Source organism: Scardinius erythrophthalmus, assembly GCF_964197995.2.
Source record: "Scardinius erythrophthalmus genome assembly, chromosome: 5".
NCBI classification, from domain to species: domain Eukaryota; kingdom Metazoa; phylum Chordata; class Actinopteri; order Cypriniformes; family Leuciscidae; genus Scardinius; species Scardinius erythrophthalmus.
Window position 1 is genome coordinate 32,483,463 of NC_138225.1, and position 27,880 is coordinate 32,511,342.

At 37.2% G+C, this 27,880-nt stretch overlaps 1 protein-coding gene across 2 annotated transcripts in view; it reads left to right on the plus strand.

Annotated features, from left to right (window-relative positions):
• The window catches only part of rasa1a (RAS p21 protein activator (GTPase activating protein) 1a), a 61,880-nt gene that overhangs the window by 1,520 nt on the left and 32,480 nt on the right, over positions 1 to 27,880 (plus strand). For both annotated transcript variants that reach the window (XM_081365828.1, XM_081365829.1), the window contains exons 2-10: positions 20,770 to 20,922; positions 22,655 to 22,790; positions 22,962 to 23,032; positions 24,809 to 24,926; positions 25,022 to 25,053; positions 25,639 to 25,691; positions 26,613 to 26,763; positions 27,395 to 27,473; positions 27,562 to 27,685. In XM_081365828.1, coding sequence (XP_081221954.1) covers positions 20,770 to 20,922; positions 22,655 to 22,790; positions 22,962 to 23,032; positions 24,809 to 24,926; positions 25,022 to 25,053; positions 25,639 to 25,691; positions 26,613 to 26,763; positions 27,395 to 27,473; positions 27,562 to 27,685 — 917 coding nt within the window. The remainder of the gene's footprint in view (positions 1 to 20,769; positions 20,923 to 22,654; positions 22,791 to 22,961; positions 23,033 to 24,808; positions 24,927 to 25,021; positions 25,054 to 25,638; positions 25,692 to 26,612; positions 26,764 to 27,394; positions 27,474 to 27,561; positions 27,686 to 27,880) is intronic.

A 27,880-nucleotide genomic window follows, 5' to 3' on the forward strand; every position in this document is an offset into this window, starting at 1 on the left:
ATTTTATATTTAGTTTTGTATAATAGAATTTTGCACAATTCATACATTTTGTTAAATCATTAATATAAATTATAGTAAATGTTAAAATAATTATAATATTTCTTACTGTTTATTAACTTACACTGAAACAGGTATTAGCTTTTTAGCATTTGCACTATTTCTTTATATTTTTGATAGTAGGTAGGCAGCTTTCAGATGGTATATTTACTTCCTCGTATTGCAGAATGTGAGGGTATGCATTCTGTTGCTGACTAGCTGTTATGCTATTTATATTGTAATATGGGATAGCCATATAACTTTACCACCTTTCCTCATGAGATAGCTTGTCTCGTGTTGTCTTTTCAGTGTATTTCGCCCCTGCATCATTTTGTTTTTAGTTGTAGAGTATAATTGTGACCTATGCATTGTACACTAATAAATGCTGGATTAAAAACAACCCAATTTGGTTGTTTTACCCAGCTGGTTGGGTTAAAGGTATAGCGGAGGATCTTTCCGAATTTTAGATAAGACCCGCCCTCTCCACTTTTTGAAAAGTTTGATTGATTCACCAGAATGATTGACAATTAGGAGGACCAATAGTATAGGTGATCCACCCGGAAGTAAAAAATCCTCCGCTATACCTTTAAATGTTTGACCCAACGTGCTTGGTTGTTTTTATTAAACTCAACAATTGATTAAAATTACTATATCGCTGGCTTAAAATGAACCATAAATACGTTGAGAAAATAAAATCTCACACAAAATTCCTAGAGTAACAACACGCAACAGTAAGTCAAAAAATAAAACTGTACATGTGTGGTTAGTGAAAAAGTTCAGAAAAGAATGACAACTCAACAACTATACAGCTTATACAGTTAAACAAAATTGCTTTTTAAAAGTTAAATAGTTAATAAAATTTGACCATATTTCGCTTATTTTTGCTGACGCCAACGAACAGACTAAAAGCACTATAGCCAAAATTCGCAGCAGCTAGTTTTCAAAATCCTCTCTCCTCTCGGCTTCGATTAGTACTTCTGAGAACATATTTTAACATCCAAATTAGTAATATTCAGTATGATTACGAATAAAACTCAGTTTATTCAAACGTTACCATCATGCGAGATGACCGATGCTGGTTGACTCATTTAGCTGACTGACATATCATCCCTGTATGTTGTATTGCATTAAATTAAATGATTTACAGCACAGTAAATACTTTATTGAAGAAATAAAATGTATACAAACCATGCCAATGAAATGTGGCCATTGAGAACTGCTCTCTCCTGATGAGGGTGCAAAAAGCCCACCCTCTGTGTAACCCATCAGCTGGGTTGTTGTGTCTGAGGGTGGGTGGGGGAGGGGTGTATCATTTCAGCTGTCAGTGAGATTGACCAGCCACCAACCCAACGGCTGCCAAACACAACAAATACCCAACCATGGAAAAAATAACACAATAAAATGACCCAACATGCTCAACCCAGCGTTTGGATAGAAAAAATAACCTGCCGTTATTGCATTGCATTAATACAGTTTTTGAATGCCTATATTTATCTAGACCTTCCTTCTGCACACATTGTGAAACCACAGTTACTGATAAATGTTTGTGACTGCTTTCTGTGTCATCCATTATCATATTGGTGACGAGATCAGTGGCTGAATCTAATGAAGAATGTCAGGGTGGTGACACTCTCTTCCTATATCACGATAAGCTAAATTATAGTGTGTAATTTATTATGGCTCTCTTATTTCTTTGTTTGCTCAAGAGCAGGTTGATAATCGGGCCTGGAGTTTTATATTGTGCACGGTTGTTTCAGCTCATTCTTAAAGGGGGGGGTGAAATGCTCATTTTCACTCAATCTCCTGTTAATCTTGAGTATAGAGTAGTATTGCATCTTTCATATCTCCAAAAAGTCTTTAGTTTTATTATATTTATAAAAGAAAGATAGGCTGTACCGAGGCTTTCCGAAAAAAAAACGAACGGCTGGAGGCGGGCCGTGTGGGCGAAGCTAAAGCTGTGCTAACCCGCCGAGCTAACAACAACACACAGAGACATTTGAAGCAGTTTTACTCACCGCCTGTGACCGCGAACCTTTATCATTGTGACTGCTCGATCCTAAAGCATTAGACCAGGGGTCTCCAACACGTCGCTCGCGAGCTACCAGTAGATCGTGGCCTGATTGGAGGTAGCTTGCCAAGGGCCGTTCACATATCGCGTCTTTTGCGCGCTCAAGTTCGTTATTTCAAATAATTGAAGCGACGCGCTCATTTTTTCCAGGCGCAGCGAGTCAGCATGAAGGATGGGGGTGCACCCAAACACTACGGGTGTTTTTTTCTTCACCGTAATAAATCTTGTAGCAGAGCTACAACAAGCGTTTTTTGGTGGTGGAAGTCCATTAGCTATTAAAACTTCTTTGTCATTGTGGAGAGCGCAGTGCTTGGTTGCATAGCAACGACAGACTCCACGGGAAAATCGGACCGAATTTTACTATTAATAATAAAAGATAAGCTAATGTGCATTGTAAATGTCAGTAATTTATCTTTTTTGACTCATTCTTTTTTTTGGTCAAAACTTTATTTGAACTTGTACATGTTAGTACATGTTGCAAGTCACTCCTTTCATATTTGGCCATCATTTTTAATGTTATTATTTTAATGTTTATGTAAACAAAAAGTGCATATTGATGCTAAGTTTATTTGCTATTTGCTGGTTTTCAACATAAAACTTGATGTGAATTGAGGTGAATTGATTTTATTGTGTAGTATTTGTACTTTTTGAACAGGATTCTGTGATAACCATGAACATTTTGGTCACTATAATCATGAAATTACATTTTCATACCATTTCATCTCTAGTTATGATGCACTATAAAATCAACAATAATTAATCATATTTTTTTATCTCTGACAATTAAGGGTGACACATATAGGCCTACAATAACTATTTTAGGTCAAAAACAGTTTGCATAGTTGTTAATATTAGAGTTATGAGACATTATTTAAGAGATTTAAGTATTGCATTACATGAGTAGCTCTCTGCCACTTTCATTTTTAAAAAGTAGCTCTCAAATGAAAAAAGGTTGGAGACCCCTGCATTAGACGATCTGCAAATCCGTCGATCTGGGCTTTGTTTATAAAACAATCATCGCCGAAATGCAGGGAACAAACAGTCTTACACAACTCCCTTGATGCTCAGAAAAAAACAAACTCCATCCACTGGTCCCTTAACGCTGGGTTCTTTGGGAATCTGTGCAGGGTTGTCTTGCCCTGGCAACCAAAAACACACTTCTTTGGTGACATTGACTTTCCTAAAGCCGAGCAGAGCGCTTTGATGGGGTACTGCTTTCGTTTTCTCGCTCTAGTCTACGAGTGCGCGCGCGCTCACGCTGTTCCGGCAGAAGTGCCCTTAGGACCCATATAAGGAAATTCCGCCCCAGCTGACGTCACGCAGACCCATACTCGAAAAAAACTTTCCGAAACTTGTGACAAACTGGAAGGACAATTTTTGGAACAGAAATACTCCTTCAAACGTACAATTTAATTTGTGAAACTTTGTCCATGTTTAGCATGGGAATCCAACTCTTTAACAGTGTAAAAAACTCAGTATGCATGAAATAGCATTTCACCCCCCCTTTAAACTGAATTTTAAAATGCAAACAAAAATACAAAAAGTTTTGTAATGCATTACTCATGCTTATTTAATTGATCAAGCCAAAGCATGATGCTTTTGACAGCAGCTCCCATCTTTCAAAGCAAAAAAAATGTAAATCATGTATTTTCTCAATGATAGTTCTTTAGGATATAACACCCTGTTGTCAGTGGTTTCCTTGAAAGTGCTGAAACTTGTCACAGAAAGTGTGGGGATGAATTAGGCCTAAAGTTTTCTCTTGGCTTTCAGTTTCAGAATCTATTTTTTTTAAGGAGGCCTACTGCGCAGTGCAAAAGAGAAACGCCTGACCTGTGATTTGCGCACTGCTGCTCTGCTCATACAGCTCACTCTTGAGATACTCTGTTGCCTTAGACTGGTGACCCAATTAGGATGAAAGTTTCCTCAGAGCTTCCAGATTATTGACTCTGACAGACTCGACTGCCTATAAGGCTGGGCAGAGTTGCTTTCTGATACGCCAACGCTAAACCAGAGGTGCTCCATAAGCTTATATTACCGCATGCACTCAGCGACTGCTGCATGATGAGGTATTATTCACATTTCAGCCCATATCTGCTCTAAATGGCTTAGGCTGTGACATAATAGAAGCCTGTGTCGGCTTATGGCTCGGTGCACGTCTAAAATGTGCAACACCTCTGCAGTGAAGAGGAAGCGCCCGAGTGTCCCATGCGGTGCTGGTGATGTTAACAACATGCAGACTGTGTTGTTTTATTTTTGGTGTATATTCTGACAAAAAGAAAAAAAGAAAGACCTTCTTGTGTAGGAAGTACATAACTTGTATAAAGTGTATAGCTACATATTCAAATTGATTTCATCATTTCCACTTTCATTTTATTTTCAGCTGAGGCAGTTGTTTCAATGTTTTCTCACAGTAGTAAGTTGAATTTCAGCGCAGTGTGGTACACATTCTCCGGTTTGGATGCGGAGCTTGTCAGAAATGTGTGACTAAAGTTAGTGCTTTAGTCGCGCAGAGAAGACAGCCATGATCGTTCACGCCTCACTACTGTGCACTTCATTCATAAACAATGATGCCAGCAGCGGAATAAATATTTCACAGATGTTTTCTACTGTTTAACAAAGACAAAAAGGAGAGCGCATGAAGAGCTGGGTAGTGCTTTTCTCAAACACTGGGCTTTGAAAGCAAACAAACAGCACTGTGGAGAAAGAGCAGGTTGATTTTGTTTCCACGAAGATTAGAAGGGATTTTGAGTCATTAAGAGCTGGAAAGAGAGAGAGAAAGAGTTTGATTTGGAGATCAACATAAGTGCATATTGTGTCTGCTAGATAAGCAATTGCTCAAGAAACACACTCTCAATCAAGGGCTAATTGAGCACCCATGCTGGTTAATTTCCTTTTTCTTTTTTCTTTTTGAGAAATACAGGGACTTTGGAGTGCCAAGTGGCACTGCGAGCTGAAACTGCAGGTTACTGCGCTGAAATATGTTCTTTATGCATTCGAGAGGCTTATGCACTAGAAAAGTCTTCTTTCCTCTTTTTTTCTTTCATAAAATAGCCTGGAACAACTTCTCCAATTATTATTTTTTGACTGCGTTCATAACCATATGTGTATAAAGCAACAATTATTTTGGACTTATTGTTTTTAACCATCTCTAAATTGCTCTTAAAATGTTTTCTGCATTTACTTTAACCACCTCCCTGTTCCTTCTTTTAAAACATCTGAGCAAAAGGATTAATTCGAGCATTGCACATGCTTAATATCATTGCTTTGCTGTTTCTGGACATCTATTGATTTTTCTTGAGAAGAATTTAGGTCAGGCCAAGTTGATATGATGCTTTTCCGTATTATAAAAGGTTATATCCTTTTATGGATTGTCTAATTTTTTCTTAAATGTCATGATATATTCATGATATTGGATGAAAATTAGCAATACATTCTGAAAGAAAATGAATCAACCAATTCTGTAATTTTGGGATAATTGGTTATTTTGCCCAATTTGCAGTTGCAAACAAGCCTTGTCATTTTCCAAAATATTTTTATGTGAACATTTAGGCATAATAAATCTGTTCTAAAACCAAGTGCCTTGAGCAAGCTGCCTTGTTCTCTTGTGTCTGAATAGATGTCTGCCTTCTAAGTAGTTCAAATAGGCTTTCAGTATCCTAATTGAAATGGAACCTCAGAAGTGACTGATTTACTCTGTATGTTAAACTAAAGGCTGGAATATGACTTTTGCAAACATTTTTTAAAGTTGACAGATCTCACAGAAAAAATTGTGTATTGTATGATGGGCACAAAATCCAATTTTTCTTCAGACTATGATTCCATCCAGTTGGAGGATATGAAATCATGTTTTTTTTACCGATTTTAGAACACTTATCGTTGTGTATGTCATATTGCTACTGAAACTGAAGCTGTACTTTATCTACCAGTGTTGCAATAACAATACAATTAACAGGACCAACAGGATCTCATGAAAGTGCGTATCTATTGCACAAATTTTATTTCTCGTGCTATTTATACGCCAAAAATAGTTTTTGCGTGCATGGTACGCACTGTAAACCCCTTGGGTAGGATTGGGGTGTGGAGTGCGTGCGTATTACACGCCATAAAGTGTTTTATACGGCAAAAACTGTTTTTGCCGTATAAATGGCACAAGAAATAAAATTTGTACTATAGACAATCAAAATTTGCTGTCAAAATTAACACTGATAGATACACACTTTCATGAGATCGGGTTGAACAGAACATGTAACAAATTAGCCTCAATATTTGACTCATCAGCATAGATAAAACAACTGACTATACCACTCACCTCTAACTCCCATTGTAATCTGTTACCGATACTCTGTGTGAGTTTGTTGTGTTCGGAATGATTTAAAAGTATGGTAGTGTATGATCCTCAGTATAGTTTAGTGCATGATTAAAATCGTTCAGATTTTAAAAGTCATGTAGTGTATTCCAGTCTTAAGAGCGTGCAAGAAAAAGGTGATGCCCAACACACAACACCATAATTTAATAAAATATATTTTAGGTAAAATAGTCTGTTTTTCATCAAGTATTTATAACCAACAATTCTCCTGAGTTATCCACCATCTTGGATTTTGTTTTTCATGCAGCTTGTTTCAGTACAGTCTGGAATTGTCATTGCTATGAAGGATAGTTGTTATGGCGCCTTTGAATTTGGCCAAAAAAGTCTCTTAGGAGGCAACATAATTACATAACGTTTGGACAACTTTCTCCATTTTCTACATTTTAGTTGGTTTTTGGACAAAGCTGTTTTTTTTAGTTATTTTTTTTTTTAGAATAGTTAATTTATATTTTACTGAAAGTAAAGTTCATTTATTTTCAGTAAGATATAAAATACAATTTTCCAAAAATTTTAACATAAGTACTCACTTAACCTATATTTTAATTAAGCACAGTTCTTGTCACAGATAGCTGATTTATTGCACATTCATGATATAAGACAGATGTTTTAATATCGACTCTGATTTAAAATGAGCAGCAAAAATGGCCAAAAAAAGTCTCTTAGGAGGCAAAATACTTGCCTAACGTTTGGAACAGCTTTCTTCATTTTCTTCATCTACGTTGGTTTTGGGACAGAGCTGTTGTTTAAAATAAAAGTTAATTTACATTATTGCCCATTCATGATATATAATATATATAATGTTAAATATGCAGCAAAATGGCAACACAGTTGGTATTTTTAATTAAATTTTGAATTTGGCCAAAAAAAGTATCTTTGGAGGCAACATAATTACCTAACTTTTGGAACAACTCTTCATTGTCTTCCTCATTGGGACAGAGCTGTTGTTTAAAATAAAAGTTCATTTAGCCTACTTTAAGTAAGATTTAAAATCAAAACTTATTGATTTTCATTTCTATGAGTTAGTAGGAGTTTGCAGATAACCAAATTATATTACTAGTAAACAATGTCAAGTTTAAAAACACTTAATTTTACATAGCAGTGGCTTTCATTTGATTGAAAAAGACACAGCCCATTTTCAACTAACAGCAGATTCGTGAATCACTGTACAGCACTTTGAGGATGTGTAATCCATCCTTCGTGTGACCCCTTTTCAGCTCCTGCTGCACAGTAACTGCTTGCTGAAGATGGGCTCTTTAGTCATCCATCTGTGTGCTGGAAGACAGTCCCCGTGTGCTGACTCTAACAAGCTGTGACACTCCGTCATGTGTGAAGAAAAACAAAGCTGTTTGGCAGCTGCTCATAGACCCTGTTCACCTCCACCTTTTTTTTCCAGTGTGGAAACTCTTGAAAAATGACATCGCTACAGGCACTTTACATAATGGTTGGTCGTTGAGAAACCAGTTGGTTGCTGATGTTCCAACCTGCCGAGTTTTGCTCACTTACAGAGTGTGACGATTTTATTTTGGTGTTTGAAGGAAAGGAAAGGGTGTGCAAAAGTTTGAATCATAAAGGTTGTCTGATCCAAAAATTCCATTTAAAAAATAGTCCAAAATGGAAAACTCATTTTTGAAACAATTTCAAATTTGTTTGGAACACCATTGTTTAAAAATTGAAACCATTATTTGCAGACATGACGAATCGCATAAGGAACAAACTATTATTTAAGTCTCTTGAGTGGTGGTCAGGTTGTGTCCTCCCACCTTAGAGTTCTTAGCGTCTCGCATCCCGTTTGTCCCCTCCCTCCCGTTGCTCTCTTTTGCTGAGCCGTTTCATACTTTGCATTATTTGAGTGACTGCCTTCACAGAGGAAAGGATGTCAAAGGCAGACAAGGCAAATTCAAGCGAAAGGTCTTCATTCTCCAGCATCTAAAATTGTACTATTGAAGGAGTGATAACCGGCGTGGATTATTTCTCTTTTGGACATCATCTTAAACTGTGCCGACCATATGTGAGCTAGAGCCCCCCCTCATGCAGACATAGTTTCTACTCACTGACTTCAAGAGCCGTGTGGCGATCGCAGTCGAACAGCAGGTTCTCTGGGACATGGCGACGACCAAATGGGATGTTTGTCTGGTGAGACAGAGACAGACCCCAGCGACTCGGCAGCTGAGCGGGATTACTTTGTGAGTGAGTGAGAGCGAGTCGGAGAGCCCAGGATGCAGCAGAGGATGAATTCAGCGTAAGTGGGACACTAATGCTGCTGTTCGGAGCTCAGACTGGCAGAATATGGAGTCAATAACTTCCTTTTTTTTGCCTAATTTGTTCCGTTCTCACTTTCCAAAAATATTAATAATATAATAAAAAAGTACGCCCTTATTGAAATTGATAAACACAGTTCTCGCCAGTTATTGCCACAGATAGTGGATTTATCCGAATTAAAATAAGCAGCAAAAATGGCATTACAGTTGGGATTTTCAATATATTTTTGTGAATCTGTCTATTTTACAGAATCAATTAAGCATGCTTATTCAGTTATTTGTTTGTTTCGTCTTCACTCAAAAATGTTCATGGTAATTTTTTTCGTGGCATTTGTTGTGTGTGTGTAATATATATATATATCATCAATTTACATTTCTTATATATATTTTGTTTATTTGCTTGTGTGTATATATATACAGCCATATCACATGGCTACGAGTGTAATATTGCGTTTATACAACAGTTTGACGGCACAAGGGAGTAAATAAATAAGAAACAACAACTCTCTTTTGTGCAGAACTACTTCGTTATGCCACAGATTTAAAGGGTTAGTTCACCCACAAATGAAAATTCTTTCAGTAATTACTCACCCTCATGTTGTTCCAAACCCGTAAGACTTTCGTTCATCTTCAGAACACTAATGAACAGCGCAGCGCTTCTGGGTTGTACGTCAGAACGTAGGCTCCCTATCACACCAGGGGGGCAGGGTTTTCTATTATTTTGAAGGTACCCCGGGCGCCGCCATTGGCTAGCGGACCCCCACCTGCTGTTAGCATCCCATTGACTCCCATTCATTTTGGCGTCACTTTGGCAGCGAATAACTTCACATCTGAGGCGTTTAAAGACTCCATTTGTCCATTATTTATTTCTAAAGAAACACGAAAATGTATAAAAGGCTCCATTACCTTGTATCTTATGTTATGGCCCCATAGAAGCAATTTTTGTAAAATTAGGCTAACGATTGCGTCATAGCCACGCGACTCTCTGTCGCACAGTAGAGAGATTACCGTATGGACGGGAGGAGAAGCTCGCTGGCAATCGGGGGGACGTGAAGGCAAAATGGCAAAATAATTAATCAGAATACATAGCAAAAGTTTCTCCTGCTCCTAGCTCATGGACAGCTCCTACTCACACTCTCTGTCTCTGCAAGTTTCGGAAGGGAATGATTCAGATTTCTCTTGGCACAGCTACTAGAAGACAGACGGGTTGCTCACGTCACATCTACGTCGTCAAGCTCAGTTTGAGTCTGCGCAGTACGCTCGACCCCAAGGAAGTAAGAGTTTCTAATTGACTTCACTTTGTCTCCGTTGAATCCAATGGGGTCGCTGTGTCCATTTCTTTTACTGTCTATGTATCACACACATGAATGCCAGCATCACATGCATCACACACATGACCAGCGTCGGCCAATAGTGAGCCTACGTTCAGACATACAACCCAGAAGCGCTGCACTGTTACACTACGTGAACTCACTCAAGTTCTTAAACTTAAGGTTGAGCCACTGTAGTCACTTGGACTATTTTAACGATGTCTCTGCTAACTTTTCTGGGATGGCAGATATCGATTTCCTAGCAGCCTATGAAGGAGTGAGCCAGCTCTCAGATTTCATCAAAAATATCTTAATTTGTGTTCCGAAGATGAACGAAAGTCTTACGGGGGTTGGAACAACAACTATTAAATATATATTTTTGTACAATTAATTACTTATTTATGAATACATTTTCCATAGGCCTATTTAAGTAAAAATATGTCTAGACTATTTATTACTGTGTTTTGTAATATTGGAGTCTATAAATAAAAAAATAAAAAAGTTGAATATTTAATTATTTTGAATGAAAAAAAAAAAACCCTTTAATTAATTTAAGCAAATGCATACATATTGAGATATATGTCGAATATCGCCAAAAAAAACTATGGAGAATTTGTAAAGCTATATCACCCACCAGCCCTATTTCTCACTGAAGATTTATTATTTTTCTTACATTTTATATAATATATTTTGACTATCAACAATGTGTTTAGTCATGAAATAATGTGTTTAGTTATGAAATAATTAAAAGTGTATCGGATGGACAGATGTTTGATGCATGAATTTGTAATTAAGGATGGTTAGCCTACATAGTGCTTGTAGTAAGAGCTGTTGAATTAGTGATGTGTTTTCTTCAATATGAATGTTTTAAAACATTTGAGGACAAAGTTGCTTATTCATCAGTTTCACCCTGTCAGGGTGTTTTCACAACAGTGATGCCATTTTTCTGGGGATCAGATGGAGATCATGAGTTCTTTGGTGTTCTCCTTGAGTAGAATGAGAGATGAGCTCAGATGACAGCTGACATCAGTTTTGAAAGGCACTGTTAACGTAAGGCTGTGCAGTTTCATCATTGTAATACTGATGAGCAATGACGTGACAACTTTAGAGGTTTTTTGAGGTAGTCGACTCGAGACCTATAAAGAGAGACGGATGTGTTGAAAGTGCTTAAGAGAGCGAATACGACCCCTCAATCAAGTCTCAACAAGCCCGCTCTGCCCTCGCTTCCTCCTAGATGAAGTGTTGTAAATTGAGAGGTCCGACTACTTCCCTGATGGCTGGCATGGACTAACCACAGAAAGGTCATGTCCTGTTTTCAGTGAGCCATCTATGAAGAAACAACTTGCAAGGAAGAATATTGCCATGCTTCCCTGGTATCTTGTCAGGGTCTTTTCATGGAATTTTTGGTGAATAATTCAAAAGGCAAAATTTTTTCTATATGGATCTAAAAATACAGCCATTGTCTGGAAATCATAACGTATTCAAGTGCTGAGAGATTTGTGCTTCAGGCTGAGGTTTAAGTGCCTGAGTGCTGAACATTGACTCTCTTATTGGGTTAATTTTGCAGTCAAACAAGCCTTTTCACTTCACGTGTGAAGTGCCACTTTTCTTGTGAAGTGTCATTATAATCTCATGTTTGTGGCTAACGATCACATGGTTAACTAGACAGTGCATATTTCACACTCCTATTTATGGCTCAGAGCTCTGTTGTGTCAAGGCTGTGAATGAAGTTGCTGATGACATGCTGCTGTAGTTGTAACCATTTATTTTTGTCCACCGACCGTGCTGCACATATCAGTTGATTTCCATTACAGCAAGGCACAAAAAACGGCAAGGCGTGTGAGTGGTTTGAGTGTTATTAAGAAAGTGCCACCTGTCCCTCTCAACACACTTCCTGTTCCTCTGCCTTTGCATGAATCGGGTCTGAGGCAAACACCTTTTGCAGTCATGCTTGATGTATTTTAGCTTCATTCATCTCAAATGCAAATGTGTTTGCAGAGATGTTTATCAGTGTTTAATGAAGATGCTCTTAATTTCAGGACGCTTGGCTTTTGACTTGTACTGAAAAATTAGTACAGACATACTTTGCTATTATTAAAATTTAATTAAACCATTAAAACTATTTCTAAAAATAAAAGAGAATTTGGTAAAATATAAAACCACCTTAATGCAAGTTTTTAAATAAAAAAAATATTCAATATACAAAAAAATAAAAAATAAAAATAAAATAAAAATATATATAAATAAATAAATATATATATATATATTTTATATATATATATATATATATATATATAAAAAATCCAGAAAAATTATAACTGAAAAATGTTTTCTCAATTTAATTAGCTCTGTAAATAGGTGTTTTAATATTCAGAATTTCCTTTTCTTTTTTTTTTTTCTTTTTTTTTGCCTTTTATTAGGATAGGACTGTAGCTAGACAGGAAGTGAGGTGGGTGAGAGAGGGAGAGAGGGAAGAAGAGAGGGAGGACAGGATCTGGAAAGGTCCACATGCTGGGACTCGAACTCGGGTCGAACATGTCAGAATTTCCTTTTTAAATCCTTTTTGGTTTTACATGAAAATCCAATTGGCAAACCAAAAAGGCATCACTCTTTACATTAAGCGCCATCAGTGTAGAGTAGACTATTACATAGTCTAATACTCACTTACACAAGTGAATATGAGACTTCCACCTGCTCTTTTTCCAGGTACACTACACAGGTCACTCGACGGCTTGGCACAGTATACATGTCAGCTAATTTAATGGAAGCATAAATTTCCTGGGAGGAAAAGAGACTATGATGTAATTAGCTATTTTAACTTCTAGCTAGTGATCAAGCACTGACACGATCAGGCATTCCTCAGGAGGTGCTTGTATATATATATCATCTGGATGTGCAGACTGGAGAGGGTTCGGTTATTTACCCATAGGCCTTGTTGTCGACACAGGAACTGAACTCTGCTGCTATGAAGGAAGAATGGTGAAATCACTTAACTAGCCTAAAGGCCTGTTTATACTGAGTCTGATGTCATTCTCTGGGAAAAAAGGATGCCTGAATTAATTGCTTGGCATCCAAACAAAATTATTTTAGGAAAAAGACGTTTAAAAATGTTAAAGTGCCCCTATTATGTATTTTTGAAAATTACCTTTCATGTAGTGTGTGTAACGTTAAAAAGTTTTAAATCTGAAAGTTCACCGTATATAAAGTTATCGTCTTTCAAAAATAAGAGTCGACTCTTGAATCAATGAAATTAATCGTCTGTCAAACAAGTCATAAGCCATTTCGTTGTGACGTCAAGGCGAAACATTAGCATATTGTCCGCCCACTTATTGCGCACGCAGACATCAGGGAAAACTTGAACCTCAAACCAACAGTTGATTCCTGTGGATACTGGAGAGCATCATGTCGAGAAGACACTGAGCTCTACAATGTGAAGGTAAAGCCAGTATTTTTCCACTGCCCAAGGAGGAGCATGTGAAGAATCAGTGGTTAAAATGAATCTTTACCACGATATCACAGCAGTATAATCCTAAACTTTTGCTGTGTTCCCTTTATTTTACTGAAGACTGCTTCTCAAATCTCAGAGTTCAATGCAGGATTTTCAAACCGCTTGCTCTTGAAAGATGGTGTTCAAAATACTTAGTTTTGATTAGGTCTCCTGCTTCTGGCTAACTCACATTATTACTGTCTTACTGAAATACTTCTGCTAGTCAGTTGTGGGCCACTATTACATAAAACTGTCTATTAATGCAGATTGTCTGTCTGTCGTTCTCTCTACTTTGAGGTAAGATTAAGCATGGAGCATCAGTCATTCACGCCAGAGCTCGGCTAACATCGCATACATGCACTGTTATTGATACAGTTTCCACGTGTTCACTGCAATAAATTCGAAAAATACTCTGTAAATAAATAAGTAAAATAATTTGTTTGTTGATGGGCATGCACTTGCTAATGCTGATGGTGAGGAATTACAGTTGCAACATCTCATAATGTGCCTCAAACTGAGTAGTGAATCACTGAGAAACGTCCTACTCGAGTCGTCCTTGCGATGGAGGTTCGGGTTGAAGAACTATTTCTTCCATTGTTTCATTATTGGACTCGCGCTCGGATTGATATGGTAAAATCGACGTCATCGTTTGTTACTGTGTTTAGTTTACGGTGTAGGAAGCCTCAGGACAAGCAGAGCTGACGTTGTTATGGCAATAGGCATTTTTGGTTTTGACACGTGCGCTGTACGTGGTAGACCAATCACAACAGACTGAGCTGTGTGGCCAATCAGAGCAGAGTAGCTCACGGAAAGGAGGGATTTAGAAAGATTGATTCATCTGATGAGTCATTTGAGAATCATTGTAAATGTGGTGATGTGTATTTTATGGGCAAATGAAACAGTTTTTTGACCTTTGATGCATGTAAACCTGTTGTTGGAGACTCCAAAACAATATTAGGAAACTTTAAAATAGCATAATAGGGGCAGTTTAATATTAGTTATGAAAGATGTGTGATAGTGTAATGGGCTCCAAAGTAATGTAGTGTGTCCTTTTAAAGGGTTGTTGTTGATGTAAACAGACCTTAAGGAAGTGTGACTTTTGTTGCTTATGTGTTTGCTTGTACATCATCTAATCTTCCTCTTCACCCGTTTCACAGATCTGTGTTTTCAGCAGCCTGTGATTCATTTGACCACAGAAGTTTTAATAGAGCACGTTATCCAGTGTGCTAATAACCCTGTATTGCTGATGTCATTTTTATAGCGTAGAAAGCTGCGAGGCAGTCCCGCTGAGGAGAAAACGCAGCCTCTGGGAATTATGAGGGACTGTCCTTCTGCTAACGGTGCAGTTTTACTCAAAGGACTGCTTCATAGAGCCTGTCTATTCAATAAATTAATATATAGAGAAGAGGAGCTTAGCCTAGTTAGGCCTGCAGTATGCAAATTACGCCTGCAGTCTGTATCACTGTGGTTGATAAAATGGGTCAATAGTTTATATGACCAAGTGTGTTTCTCATTTTACATTTTGGATTGCATATTATGTGTTGTAGACCGAGCTTGGGACTGACATGATGACAACATTTTTGCTGATGATTATTCATCATACAAATAGTTGTAATTTAATATCCGTTTTGTTCATGTCACTTACAGTGGAAGCCTAATACACAACACTGTTTGAAGAAATAATGTACTCACATTTAACTTAGAATGACTTTGCAAACAAATATTGTACAGGGGTAGAATGACATGAATAGGCTAATAATAATATTTTAAATATTTATGATTTACATCTGTTTTAGGACCACTTTAGTCCACTTTTCATTCACACTGAGGTTGTTTTGGAACAAAGGAATATATTATATACCGGTAATACTAACTACTGTTGTTGTTATAATTACAAATATTAGTATGAATATTATAGTATTATGCAATAGTAAAAATATATAAAAAATTATAATTTATGCAAATTCGGCCTTGTTTATACTTTCATTCATGCACACCTGAGCAATGCAGAGTTCATTTGGTGCGCTCGCATAACGCACTCCTGCAGAGGAAAAAAGACATGCAAATGCTTTCTACATTTGCTTAATTCCTTTTTGTTTGTTTTTTGTCTCTACATCTTTGCTTGTGAAGCCAAAATATACATAATATTAAATAATGGCAAATTTCAAGCTGCCCCCTCATAGTCGACTAAATTTTAGTAGACGAGAAGGTTTGGTTGACTAAATTTTAATTAGACGACTTATTATTTAAAACGTATGTAAGTTAATCACTTTCATGGCCGCTTGCTCTATCTTTAATGTGAATCTAGATAAATGTGCGCTTAGGTGCATATTAGATAGTTAAAATTAGTTAAATGGTTAAAAAAAGCTAGTGTGCTCCAAAACAATTACAAAATTCACATTTAGAAGATATAAGCATTCAAACTAGTCTCTCATTTCCACAAATATGGATCAATGATTTTGATGACATCACTCTGCACTTCAGCTTCTCATCATATTTCCTGTCCAGTCAAATGCTCTCTAGAATCTAAAGCGTCCCGCCCCCTACGTTATAAATAAATGCTGAAGCTGCGGCTGAAATCGGTCACTTGTACACACAATTACTATTTTCTCTGTGGTAAATTGAACATATTACACTAAACAAGGGATGGGGAATGATTCAGACAGTTTAAATATGCTTTCCATTGAGGCGAATGAAGTCTGTTTTCACGTTAGTGTCAGGCGAACTGCCTCAGCATGCACAAAGTCTGCTCTGGTCCAGAGACACGATAGCACAGAGTGGATCATACGCGAGTCGGTAGAGAACCACAAAATGTATCAGACCCATTTGAGTTCTACACAGAATGCTATATTTTAAAGAAATATGGAGGAGGTTAGGAGAGAAAATATTAGACAGACTTTGCATTAGAAACGACACTGTCGAGTAGAAGAAATAACACCGGTGCCATGCACCAACATAAATAGCTCACTTTTTAAACTACACATCATCAGCATGATTGATTACAGTTTTGTTTTAATAACAGTTTCATATTAAATCTAAAAGGGAATCTATTAGAACGTGGCTGTCATAAGCTGTCAATTGTGGCTTTGCCGAGGTCAACTGCTCTGGCCGAGCTGTGATATAAACGAAACGCTATTGGCTATTTTAAAAAAGGGGAGGAGTTGCTCTATGTCTTGCCCTGTCTTTCTTCTTCATTGGAAGTTGCGTCAACACATTGAATAACACTGCATGTTTCAAGGCACTTCAGTGGGCCTTTAAATGAAGGACGGGGGCATATTAGTCGGGGGCAGCCCTACTGTTGATCTAGATAAAAAAAAGTCTAGATCGAGTGTTACATATTTAGGATCTTCAAATGCACTGCTCATTAAACTGTTAAATACATTCCAATGAAACGCTATATAATCAGAATCAGAATCTTGAATCTATAATCAGAATCTTGATTAATTTCGGTAGAAATTGCGTTCCGCTATGCCACTGCGCTCAAGTTGAAAGAAGTTCAACTTAAAAAAAAAATAAAACGCTGTCTATTTCACCGACCTGCATCCCGTTTTTTTTTTTAAGTCCATTTGTATAGACAAGCAACATTTGTTGAAACCACAAACCAGTGCCTTGGTGACACACCGCCATGAGCAGTTTGGCAAATTTCTTTTGGATTTTATTACACACAGAGTATAGAAATGTGAAAAGTTGATCTGCAGCATCTCTTGTACACTGAGCAACACTTTTGAAAATCTAAACCGAAAACTGACATTCAGCACAAATGAAACTCACTGGTGCATATGCTTCCCCATGAACACAATAAGTTTGAGTGTGGGAGGGCTGCATGCCCACATGATGTTATGCAGACTGCAGTCAGTGTGACATTTCAACATGAGCAAGACTCTGAAAATATCAGTTGTTCCTGTGTCTCACTCTCATCTATCACCTCCTCCATTCACTTACCATCATTTCCTCTTCACCACATCAACAACACACATAGGCCTATATGTGCTGACTTCTTTTTTTCTTGCTTTAATTGATGTATTTTTCGCCCATGTTTGCAGTGCTAATTGTCTTGCTGTTCTTATGCGTCTGAACGAAATTAACTGTGGGGCTCAATTGAGTCTAAACAAAGTGTAAGCATATACGTGCATACAGTGAAGTTTTTCACAGTTTTAGATGTTTTTGATCTTTATTCTATTTAAAAGAGTGTTCTATGGAAAAACTTAAGATTACATATGGTCTTATACCCTAAACAAGAGTGAAAATGCAAAATCATTATTAGATTTGGAGACTTCTGCTTGGCTTGTTTTTATAAGGACCTTTTGACTTTTAAACCAGATTAGAATTATTTATTTCAGGATTGGACAAACATTTTTACATGAAGGGTTGCTTTTCACTATATTTAAAGGGATAGTTCACCCAAAACCCAGTTCACCCACTGACTACCAAATAGTATGGGGAAGAAATACTATGGAAATCAATGGGGTCCATCAACTGTTTGGTTACCAACATTCTTCAAAATATCATCTTTTGTGTATGATGACCAAGCATGCATTTAAAAATCTCAAACCAATCACAACAAGCCCCATACCTTAGCTACCAGCGGAGCTAACTGGTAGATTAGACTATATCCAGTCGGCAAAACAGCAAAAACACACTTCTTACAAAGGATCAATTCGTTTCAAACAACTGCTGCTCATCCATAGCCATCTTGCAATGTTTACTAGTCACAGCGCTGTCGTCATCTGTTTAGCTCACCTCTGGCCCGCCTATATCAGATAACCCGATGAGATTGGTGCAGCTCGGATACAAGGGCATATTTAATGAGCATCATTACTCGACGCCAGAGTAAAGTCGCTGAGCAAATTCACCTTGTGCTCTCACGAGAACTCTGGATTTCCAGGGTACATTTATCATGTTATTCTAGTTTTTAGTAGCCTGGCAAGCCAGACCTACATCAAGATGTTAGGTCTGGAAACTCACCATAGACGCGGTTTAATCCGAGGGGCGAGATAAACGGCTGTCTTTCAAATTCCCTCTGCACGCAATAGGACAGCGCTTCAACCAACCAGAGCGTTTTCCCAACAGCCGAGCTAGTTGATAGATTCAACTTTTGCCATATCTGGTCGGCAAAACGACGAACACATCTTCCTTTTTTTAAGAATGACTTAAGTGCCGTTCTTTGCTCTTTTCTCAAAGAAAAACTTAACTCCAAGTCCTCCAGAGTCGCGACCAAAGCCGATTCGAAAGACTGTTCTCCAGCAGCCGTCATTCTTTGTTTTCAAGTAGCAGCAGGTAACCGTCGCAACTCTGTCGTCATATGTTAAGCCCGCCCCGCCTACTCTATATGCGACGTGATTGGCCTGACCCAATTTAGGTTTTTGCAGCTCGAAAGTCTATGGAGAGTTGCTAGACTGCCCTGGCTGCAAAATACATTTTGCTGCCGCTAGGGTGCGTCTAGATTTCTAGGCTAAGTTTTTAGTGTTTTGTTTTTTTAATTTTAATAGATGAAATAGTTTTGAATTTTCAGTCATTTATTGGTTATTTGCCATGACATGAATATAATTAAATTGCGTGCTTCAGTATCAGCCAAAATGTAGGTAATATCAATGTGTCCCTACTGTATATGTGACCCTGGATCACAAAACCAGTCACATGTCGCACAGGTATATTTGTGGCAATAGCCAAAAATACATTGTATGGGTCAAAATTATCGATTTTTCTTTTATGCCAAAAATCATTAGGATATTAAGTAAAGATCATGTTCCATGAAGACATTTTGTAAATGTCCTACCGTAAATATATAAAACATTTATTTTTGTGAGTAAATGCAGCACAATCGCGAACAAAAAATGGACAACAACTTTAAAGGCGATTTTCTCAATAGTTAGATTTTTTTGCATCCTCAGATTCCAGATTTTCAAATAGTCGTATCTCGACCAAATATTGTCCTATCCTAACAAACCATACATCAATGGAAAGTGTATTTATTCAGCTTTCAGATGATGTATAAATCTCAATTTCAAAAAATTGACCCATGTGACTGGTTTTGTGGTCCAGGGTCACATATGTATCGCAAGATGATCTTATTCTGTAGAGATCCTTATTTTAAACCGTTTCTCATTTAGACAAAGTAGCCTATTATTTTGAGAGCAAATAAGTAAGCAGACCAAACTACATTACCGTGTGCACAAGTGGCACTGCAGGACCCACTGGATAATCACTTTACTTGCAAAAAGGTTTACTTTTTAAATTTTTTTATTCGTTTTATCTGCAATGTGCAGTCCAGTTGGAGCATTTGGCAACCAAACAGCTCATAACTAAAGACAAAGGACGACGAGGAATGATTACTGCAAGAGGAATTCAACACAGACAGACTGAGACTGCACATAAACCCGTCCTCAGCACGTCCTATTTAATGAAAGTCATGTTACATGATGTTATTGATTTGCACGTTAAGATTGGGCTTTTGAGGCGGAGCGAAAGCACACCACTAGACAGGGACAGAATGGGGCAAAATAATTGTTTTATCTCGATTATCAGAGATACAGTGGGTTTATGTGCAGTCTCCATCTGTCTATCCATGTTAACATGACACAATGTATACATTGTATATTTGTAGGGTTAAATATACATCAGCTCAGTCTTGACCTCCTGTTGCAAAACACTAAAATCAGACACAAAATCAGAATCAGAGAAGTTTTTTTTCTTTTCTTTTTTTCTCTCCAGGGATCTCAAATCTCTGAAACATTAACCAGTGTTGTTAGAAAAGCTACTGTTTAATTTAGAGACCTTCATGTTTTTAATGGCTGAGGCTCTGCAGTAAAACCTTTTTAAAATTTCTCGCTGTGCTAAGGCACCTTTTTAGAGCAAGATTTCACTTTCAGTATTTCCGCATGAGTTTTTCTCAAGAGAAAAATTCAGCAGCCGGAGCCCTGTCACATTTCTTTGGAGTGAGAGGGCGGCTTGCATGCATGTCTTTTTTAAAAACTCCCAAAAAATCCAATGCAATCTCTGCAAGTCTCGTTTTACAGAGCTACTGCATTATAGCAAAAGCTTTTCAAAAATCTGCAAAGTAATTTGGAATAAGATCAACTAAATATAGGCTTATGTCAGCATGCCAAAAAGAGCCTTTAAAAACCTACTTCAGCATTTACATTCAGGGTTGCATTAACATCGATGCTGATGGACCAAATAGAGGAAGACACTAAAATCTGATTTATTGCTGACTAACTCCTTGATCTGTTCTTGCTTTCTTTCAGATGGTACCATGGAATGTTGGACAGAACCATTGCAGAAGAGCGATTGCGTCAGGCTCGGACACCGGGCAGCTACCTCATCAGGGAAAGCGACCGCCGGCCTGGCTCCTTCGTACTGTCCTTTCTCAGCGTGACCAATGTGGTCAATCACTTCAGGTGAGCAGTGCTGACTGGATCATACAGTTTCACTAATGCGCACAAACCCCTTTACATTTCACAAAATGTTATGTCCCCTCAAGCAGGCAGTTGTTGTACAATAGTCTTTGTTAACTATTAAACGTACATGGTCCTGCACTGTATCTACTATTGATATGACTGATGCCTCAATTATATTTAGAACAGAATATTACAGAGACTTAGCGGTGACCTGGACCAGTAAAGTAACTAACAAGAACACCCTAGCTACCACATTTTTACAATTCAATTTTTTTAATATATTTTAAAATGTCATGGCAAAGCTGAATTTTCAACATCCATTTCTCCAGTCTTCAGTGTCACATGATCCTTCGGAAATCATTCTAATAAGCTGATTTTGTGCTCAAGAAACATTTCTTATTGGTATCAATGTTGACAACAAGTGTGCTGCTTAATATTTATGGGGAAACTTTGATACAATTTGACTGGATTCTTTGATGAATAGAAAGAAAAATTTTGTAACATTATAAATGTATTTACTGTCACTTTTGATCAATTTAATACATCCTTGCTGAATAAAAGTGTTAATTTCTTTAAAAAAAAAAAAAGAGATAATATTTTGATGACCCCAAACTTTGGAATGGTAGTATACATTTAATAATTTTTCAATGTCAAATTTATTTCTAGAGCACAGTTTAAAACAGCTTCAAGTTGACTAAAGTGCTTTACATTGATACATATTTAACAACATAAAAAGAGATTATATTAATCTCTAAAATGCATTCAAAGCCAAGAAAAACAAATGAGTTATTAGTTTAGATTAAAAATGTGAAAGTTTTTGAGCAGTTCTAACACACAGTGGAAGGCTATTATTCCACAGTTTAGGGGTAATAACATAAAAAAGCCCAATCCCCTCTCAATTTTAGTCTTGCCCTAGGAACGGTCAACAGCCTATGATCAGAAGATCTGAGGCATCTCGATGGGTTGTATATGGACAAAAGGCTTGACAAATAAGTAGGTGCCAGTCCATTCAAAGATTAAAACAAATAAAATAATCTTAAAATCAGTTCTGTAATGGACAGGAAGCCAATGAAGGGTCATTCAAACCAGGGTAATGTAATCACACTTGCGTACACCCGACAGAAGTCTAGCCACAGCATTTTGTAACATTTTGAAGTCGAGAAATAGATCGTTGATTTATACCTACATAAAGATAATTGCAGTAGATGCCATTGCTAAGCAATCATGGGCAGCGTTCTCCATGAAGACAATTAAGTTTCAGCAATGGATAAATGGATTTCTAGCCCTTGCATGAGCTCTGCTACTAGATATATTTATGGAGATAAGAAAAAACCCTGCACTGTACAGCTATCATCAGATGTTCATCCATTTTGGATAAGCTTTCAATGTTGTTATGGAAAGGGTGAAGCTGGTTCTTGTCTTATGACCTGCTGTGTGCTTGCGGCATTCTGAAAAGTTGTGGTTTTTTTCATAAAGAAACAAGCAATAAACAAACAAACAAACAAACAAAAGTCTTGTAGTAATAAATGTATCTTATTCTCCATGACACATGCTTCTAGTTTCATTCGTCTACACAACTGTAAGTGCTGTTGTGCTCCTGTTGAATGTATTTGGAATGACTCAGTCACAGAAGTAAATTCTTTAATCCAGTAAATGTCAGTCTAATTCAGTCAGGCATTATCATTTTAATCAAGTAAGGCAAAACACTTTTCTTTTTTGTGTGTGTGTTCAGGATCATTGCGATGTGTGGAGATTACTACATCGGTGGACGACGCTTCTCGTCCCTGTCAGACCTCATTGGTTACTACAGCTATGTGTCTTGCCTACTTAAAGGTGAAAAACTGTCGTCTCCAGTGGCTCCCCCAGAGGTACGATCAGACTTTCGAATGACAACAGGTTTTTTTTTTACTTATTTGTTGCTATATCTAAGGTTGTAGATCCAGAAGCAGGATTGCATTTTGTTAATCGTTCAGTGCTGATCATCATAGTATGTGCAATTGTCCTTGTGGCGTTGCTATAACCTCTTATTCTCCTTCCAGCCGGTGGAGGACAGGCGAAGAGTGAGGGCCATACTTCCATACACCAAAGTGCCAGATACTGATGAGATCAGGTAGAAAAACCTTCTTAAAAGTCATCATATCTCATATTTCACAATCCAGTCTGAAGTGTCTAACTGTGTCCTGCCTGTTTGAGGGAATGGAATTTAAACCCATTTCAATGTTTGAAACAAAGGCTGCACGATTAATCATATTTTAATTGCAATCATGATTTCTGCTTCTCATTAATTAAGCATTTCTGCGATATTGGACCAAAAAGAAAACATGCATTTAGTTCATACATTTAGTACTGGTTCGCTTATCATTCACACAGTGTCAGTTTTAAGACTGAACCTAAAGATACAAAAAAAAAAAAAAGAAACTGCTTTTATCTGTTATATTTTTCAACGGAACTTACACCAAACATCCAAAACAATACTGTGCACTGGGCTAAATGCGCTCGTTGAATTTGCATACATATGATGGTATTTTTACCAGCTGAAAACTCACAAAGAGCTTATAAAATGTGTTGTACATAAATGAAGATCTACTGCAAGGAAACACGGTTCAGAAGCTTGTACTGAACTGTAACGGGCAATGGGGCTCTTATGATGAGGAAAACCTGGCATTCTTGAGCATTCTGTCTTCTTTAGGGTCACATCTTGTGACATTATATCCTGTTTTTGGTTCTCTAAGATGCCTTTGGTCCGTGTTGCGTTCATATTTTAGTCAAAACGCAAGTTTGTTTGGAACCCCCTTTTTAGGGGTTTCGGTCCTCCTGTTTTGTGCGCACCAGGGTTAGCGTGGCACTTATTCAAATAAACCACACTAACAAAGTAATCGAACCAGTTTGTTTTAATTGAACCAAACCTGCTAAGTGTGACCAACCTTAATGTATATGACAAATATAATAATTCAAATAACCAGATGAGGTAAAATCCTGCATATAATTTGGCATTCTCTTGATTTGTGCTTGCGTGAAAGTGCAATAATTCTGATAAAATGTAAAAATAAATTTCTCAAATGAGAAAAATCATGATTAATTCAGTACTTCAGTAATACCACTCCATCCATTTCGCCATCCAACTATATGAGCCTGTGTAGTATTAATACAATTCAGACACATGCATCCACCATGTGACCTTCAATGTCAGCCTTGTCTCTGTTTCCCACCATTTATGTATAAGATGAATTACCTGTTGCCTTATGCAATATTAAAGTGTCCGTCAGACTTCAGAATGTTGGGTGGATTCTCATTTCACATGCTAAGCAGGCATATTCGGATGCGGGGCAGTTCTTGGTGCCTCTAGTAATGAGTTGCTGATAGAAATCACTTGTTAAATAAGAGAGACATCCAAAATGTGCAGTGCTGGGCTACTCCAGGACCAGGATTGAGATGGTTCACCTGAGCTGTTGGTTCACATAATCTTCCTCTGTGGTGTGCAGTGGCACTTACAGGAAGCTACCAAAAGTAACTACAGGAAAGCAATTTAGATTGCAAGAAAAGCTGGAAAATCCTGTGTAACAGACTAATTCCCACCCTAAATGTAAGACCCTTTTTAAATAACATTTGGAGCATTTTAAGCCACCAGCAATTTAAAAATATCAAAAAGTATTACTTCCCACAGGGACCCTCCAGTAACGTCGTTATCTGAGAAACAGATGTTTTCTGCCAGTCACATTTATAGTTACTTTTACATTCAAAATGCTGGTTTTCAAAAAGATTATCTAAAAGGATCAAATAACTTTTTATATCCTTATAATATATATTTTTTTAAATATTATTTATTGAGAATTATTTTGTCATTTCACTCCATTGTTTATTTTTCTACTTTATTGTGTGTCTCAAGTTTTCTCAAAGGAGACATGTTTATCGTTCACAATGGACTGGAGGATGGGTGGATGTGGGTGACCAATGTTCGGACAGAAGAACAGGGCCTTATCGTGGATGATCTTGTGGAGGAGGTGGTAAGTGTCCCTGAGCTTTTGTCCTATAAATACTCCTTACAAAGATTTAAGTGATAATTTGCACATTAAATAATTTACTTTGAATATGTTCACAGGGACGAGAAGAGGATCCACATGAGGGAAAAATGTAAGTACATGTAGTATAAAACAGCATTTCTGTTGCATTTTTAATAGCCCTCAAAACATGGGCACTATTAAAACATCTACTATAATATCATGAAATATTTTATATTATTATTCTTTATTTCTTTTTGGTTAATGGTTAATTTTGAATGGCTGTCAATGGAGAAACATGATTTTTGCGCTCATAATGGTGCATTTACTACGTGTACCAGTGTAGGTTAATATAATCCTATCCAAACTGACCAGACTAAATTGCTCAGAATCATGAAGCGATTATTTTCTCTGCTGCCATCTTTGTTTAGCTTCACATGTGTATCTCTTCTGCACAGTTTGTTTTAGTTAGTTCAGTGTGCCATGGCAGAAGAAACATCTGTCAGATGTAGAGAGCAATGCTACACTCCTGAGTATGAAAGAGAGGGTTTGAGCCTGAGGCTGTGGATCTGATCAGAGTTGATCCCTTGTGCTGTGACCGTGTTAGACTGCTCTGACTCAGACCTGACTCACAGGGCCTGGGGTGCTGCCCTCTCTGCCCTGCTTACTTGTGTCTCATTTCCTGTTTCCCTTTGTTTTTCCTTTTCTATCTTCATAGCTGGTACCACAGGAAGATAAGCAAACAAGAGGCGTACAACCTGCTAATGACAGGTACATGAGCGTGACATCAAATGCTGGCTATTGCATGTTTGTGTAATGAGCATATTATAAAAAAAAATAAACCTGACAGGTAATTTTAAGTGATGTGCTCAATGCATTTCACTAGCATATGCGTAATTTAAGGAATAATTCCTTCCAAAATGAAAATTTCGAATTATTTTACAATTTTTTTTATTTGAATTTTTGTTAGTTAAAATGTAATTGTTCATGCTTGTGTCCCATATATTTACATTTAGATTACCTTTGCATCATCGAATACCCACTTAAAGTTAACAGTTAAAACCTATTAACTGTCATATCCCCCTTTTTAACATAGATGTGGAAATGCACTATTCAGACTTAAAGGGTTGTAATTCATGAATGCTTTGGAATACAGACCTAAGATCAGTTTTTTTTTTTTTTTTATAAAGAAGACACAGCAGATTAAAGCACTTCAGAAAGCTAAAGATGTTTAAGTTTACTGTAAATAAAATATATTGTACTTAAGTGAATATCAAATTTTCATACTGAATGGTCAGTTATCATACATTACTCTTTTATCTCTTATTAGCCAAAATAATTATTGGCCTATCAGTTTATTTACTGCTAGATTTGTTGGAGGAACAGACTAAATGGTGATATAACTTCCACTTTTGGGCTAACTATTCCTTTAAATCATGAAATTGCGCATGTGTTTAGGACTTTTGATTTATGAACGCATTAAATGCATCATAAAAGGGCATTATATGCATAATTTGTCATATTTGGCCAGACTCACATGCATTAGCATAATTACAAACTTTTAATATTTGCAAACCTAAAAGGGGCACAGATTATTTATTATGTTAAAGTAGTACAGAAGCTGTTATTATTTCATATCTGCTATTTAAATCTACTCAAAAGCACTTCTGACTTTGTTTCTCTGCTGTCCAGTTGGCCAGGTCTGCAGCTTTCTGGTCAGGCCGTCAGACAACACACCAGGCGACTACTCCCTCTTCTTTCGTACCAATGAAAACATCCAAAGGTTCAAGATTAGCCCCACTCCCAACAACCAGTACATGATGGGAGGGCGGTACTATAACAGGTAGGACTGCAGGCAAAGGCTTTAAAGTGCCTTGACATTGCTTGTGTTGTATCTGGCTGAAAATGGCCGCTTGTAACTTATATCCTGCTCTGAAGCACCTTCCCATCTATCAGGACAGCATTAATAACCTTATCTGCTATGCAGTATTAAGCAGTGTTTGCATTAACCTATCATATATATATATATATATATATATATATATATATATATATATATATATATATATATAGTAATTATTATATTATAAATAAAATTAATGATTTGGTTGCAAGATGGTTCCACATTTCTTACTATTATAATTCTAATACAAACTAACTCCTCACTTAAGCGTTTGATTATTACATACAAAGTTGAATAATTTGTGCATACACATAATAAAATATTAATATACCGGCAAACATAATTTCTTTTAACACTCCAAATAAACTAAAGAGTTTCAGTCATATGCTCCAAAATTCTGATTTTTGCTGCCTGTCTGAAAGCTTTTTATATATTAAACCCTGTCCCGTATATTGTGCCTCAGAGCTGATTTAATTAAAATGTAATACTTTTTAATTTTGCACACTGTAATGAAAAATCACTCAGCTTTACATCCAGCTGGTCTCTAATTGAATAATGCTCTTCCTGGCAGTGTTGACGATATTATCGAACGTTACCGAAAAGAGCAGATCGTGGAGGGCTACACTCTGAAAGATCCTGTCTCAGTCCAGGTAAATGAAAGGTCATTCCAATAAGCTCAGATATCGCTGAAGATCATCTCAACACCGAGCATAATACTGTGTCTATTTTGCCGTTTAGCAAAAAGAACAAGTCCTCTCAGACGTGGTTGATGGCAGAGAAATATATAACACTATTCGACGGAAAACAAAAGATGCTTTCTACAAAAACATTGTCAAGAAAGGATATCTTCTCTTCAACAAAGGTACCACAGGCTACTTTTTTATGCAGCCAACTGCATCCATTGACTTTTTACTGGCTATCAACATATACGGCTGTTTGACACTCAGTACATTTGTATTCAGTGCTCAATCTGTCTCAGTGAGTTGATCATGAGAGGATGTGGGTAATTTGTAGCACATAAGCCCCATCTGAGTGTGGTTTTGTCAAACCTTGACAG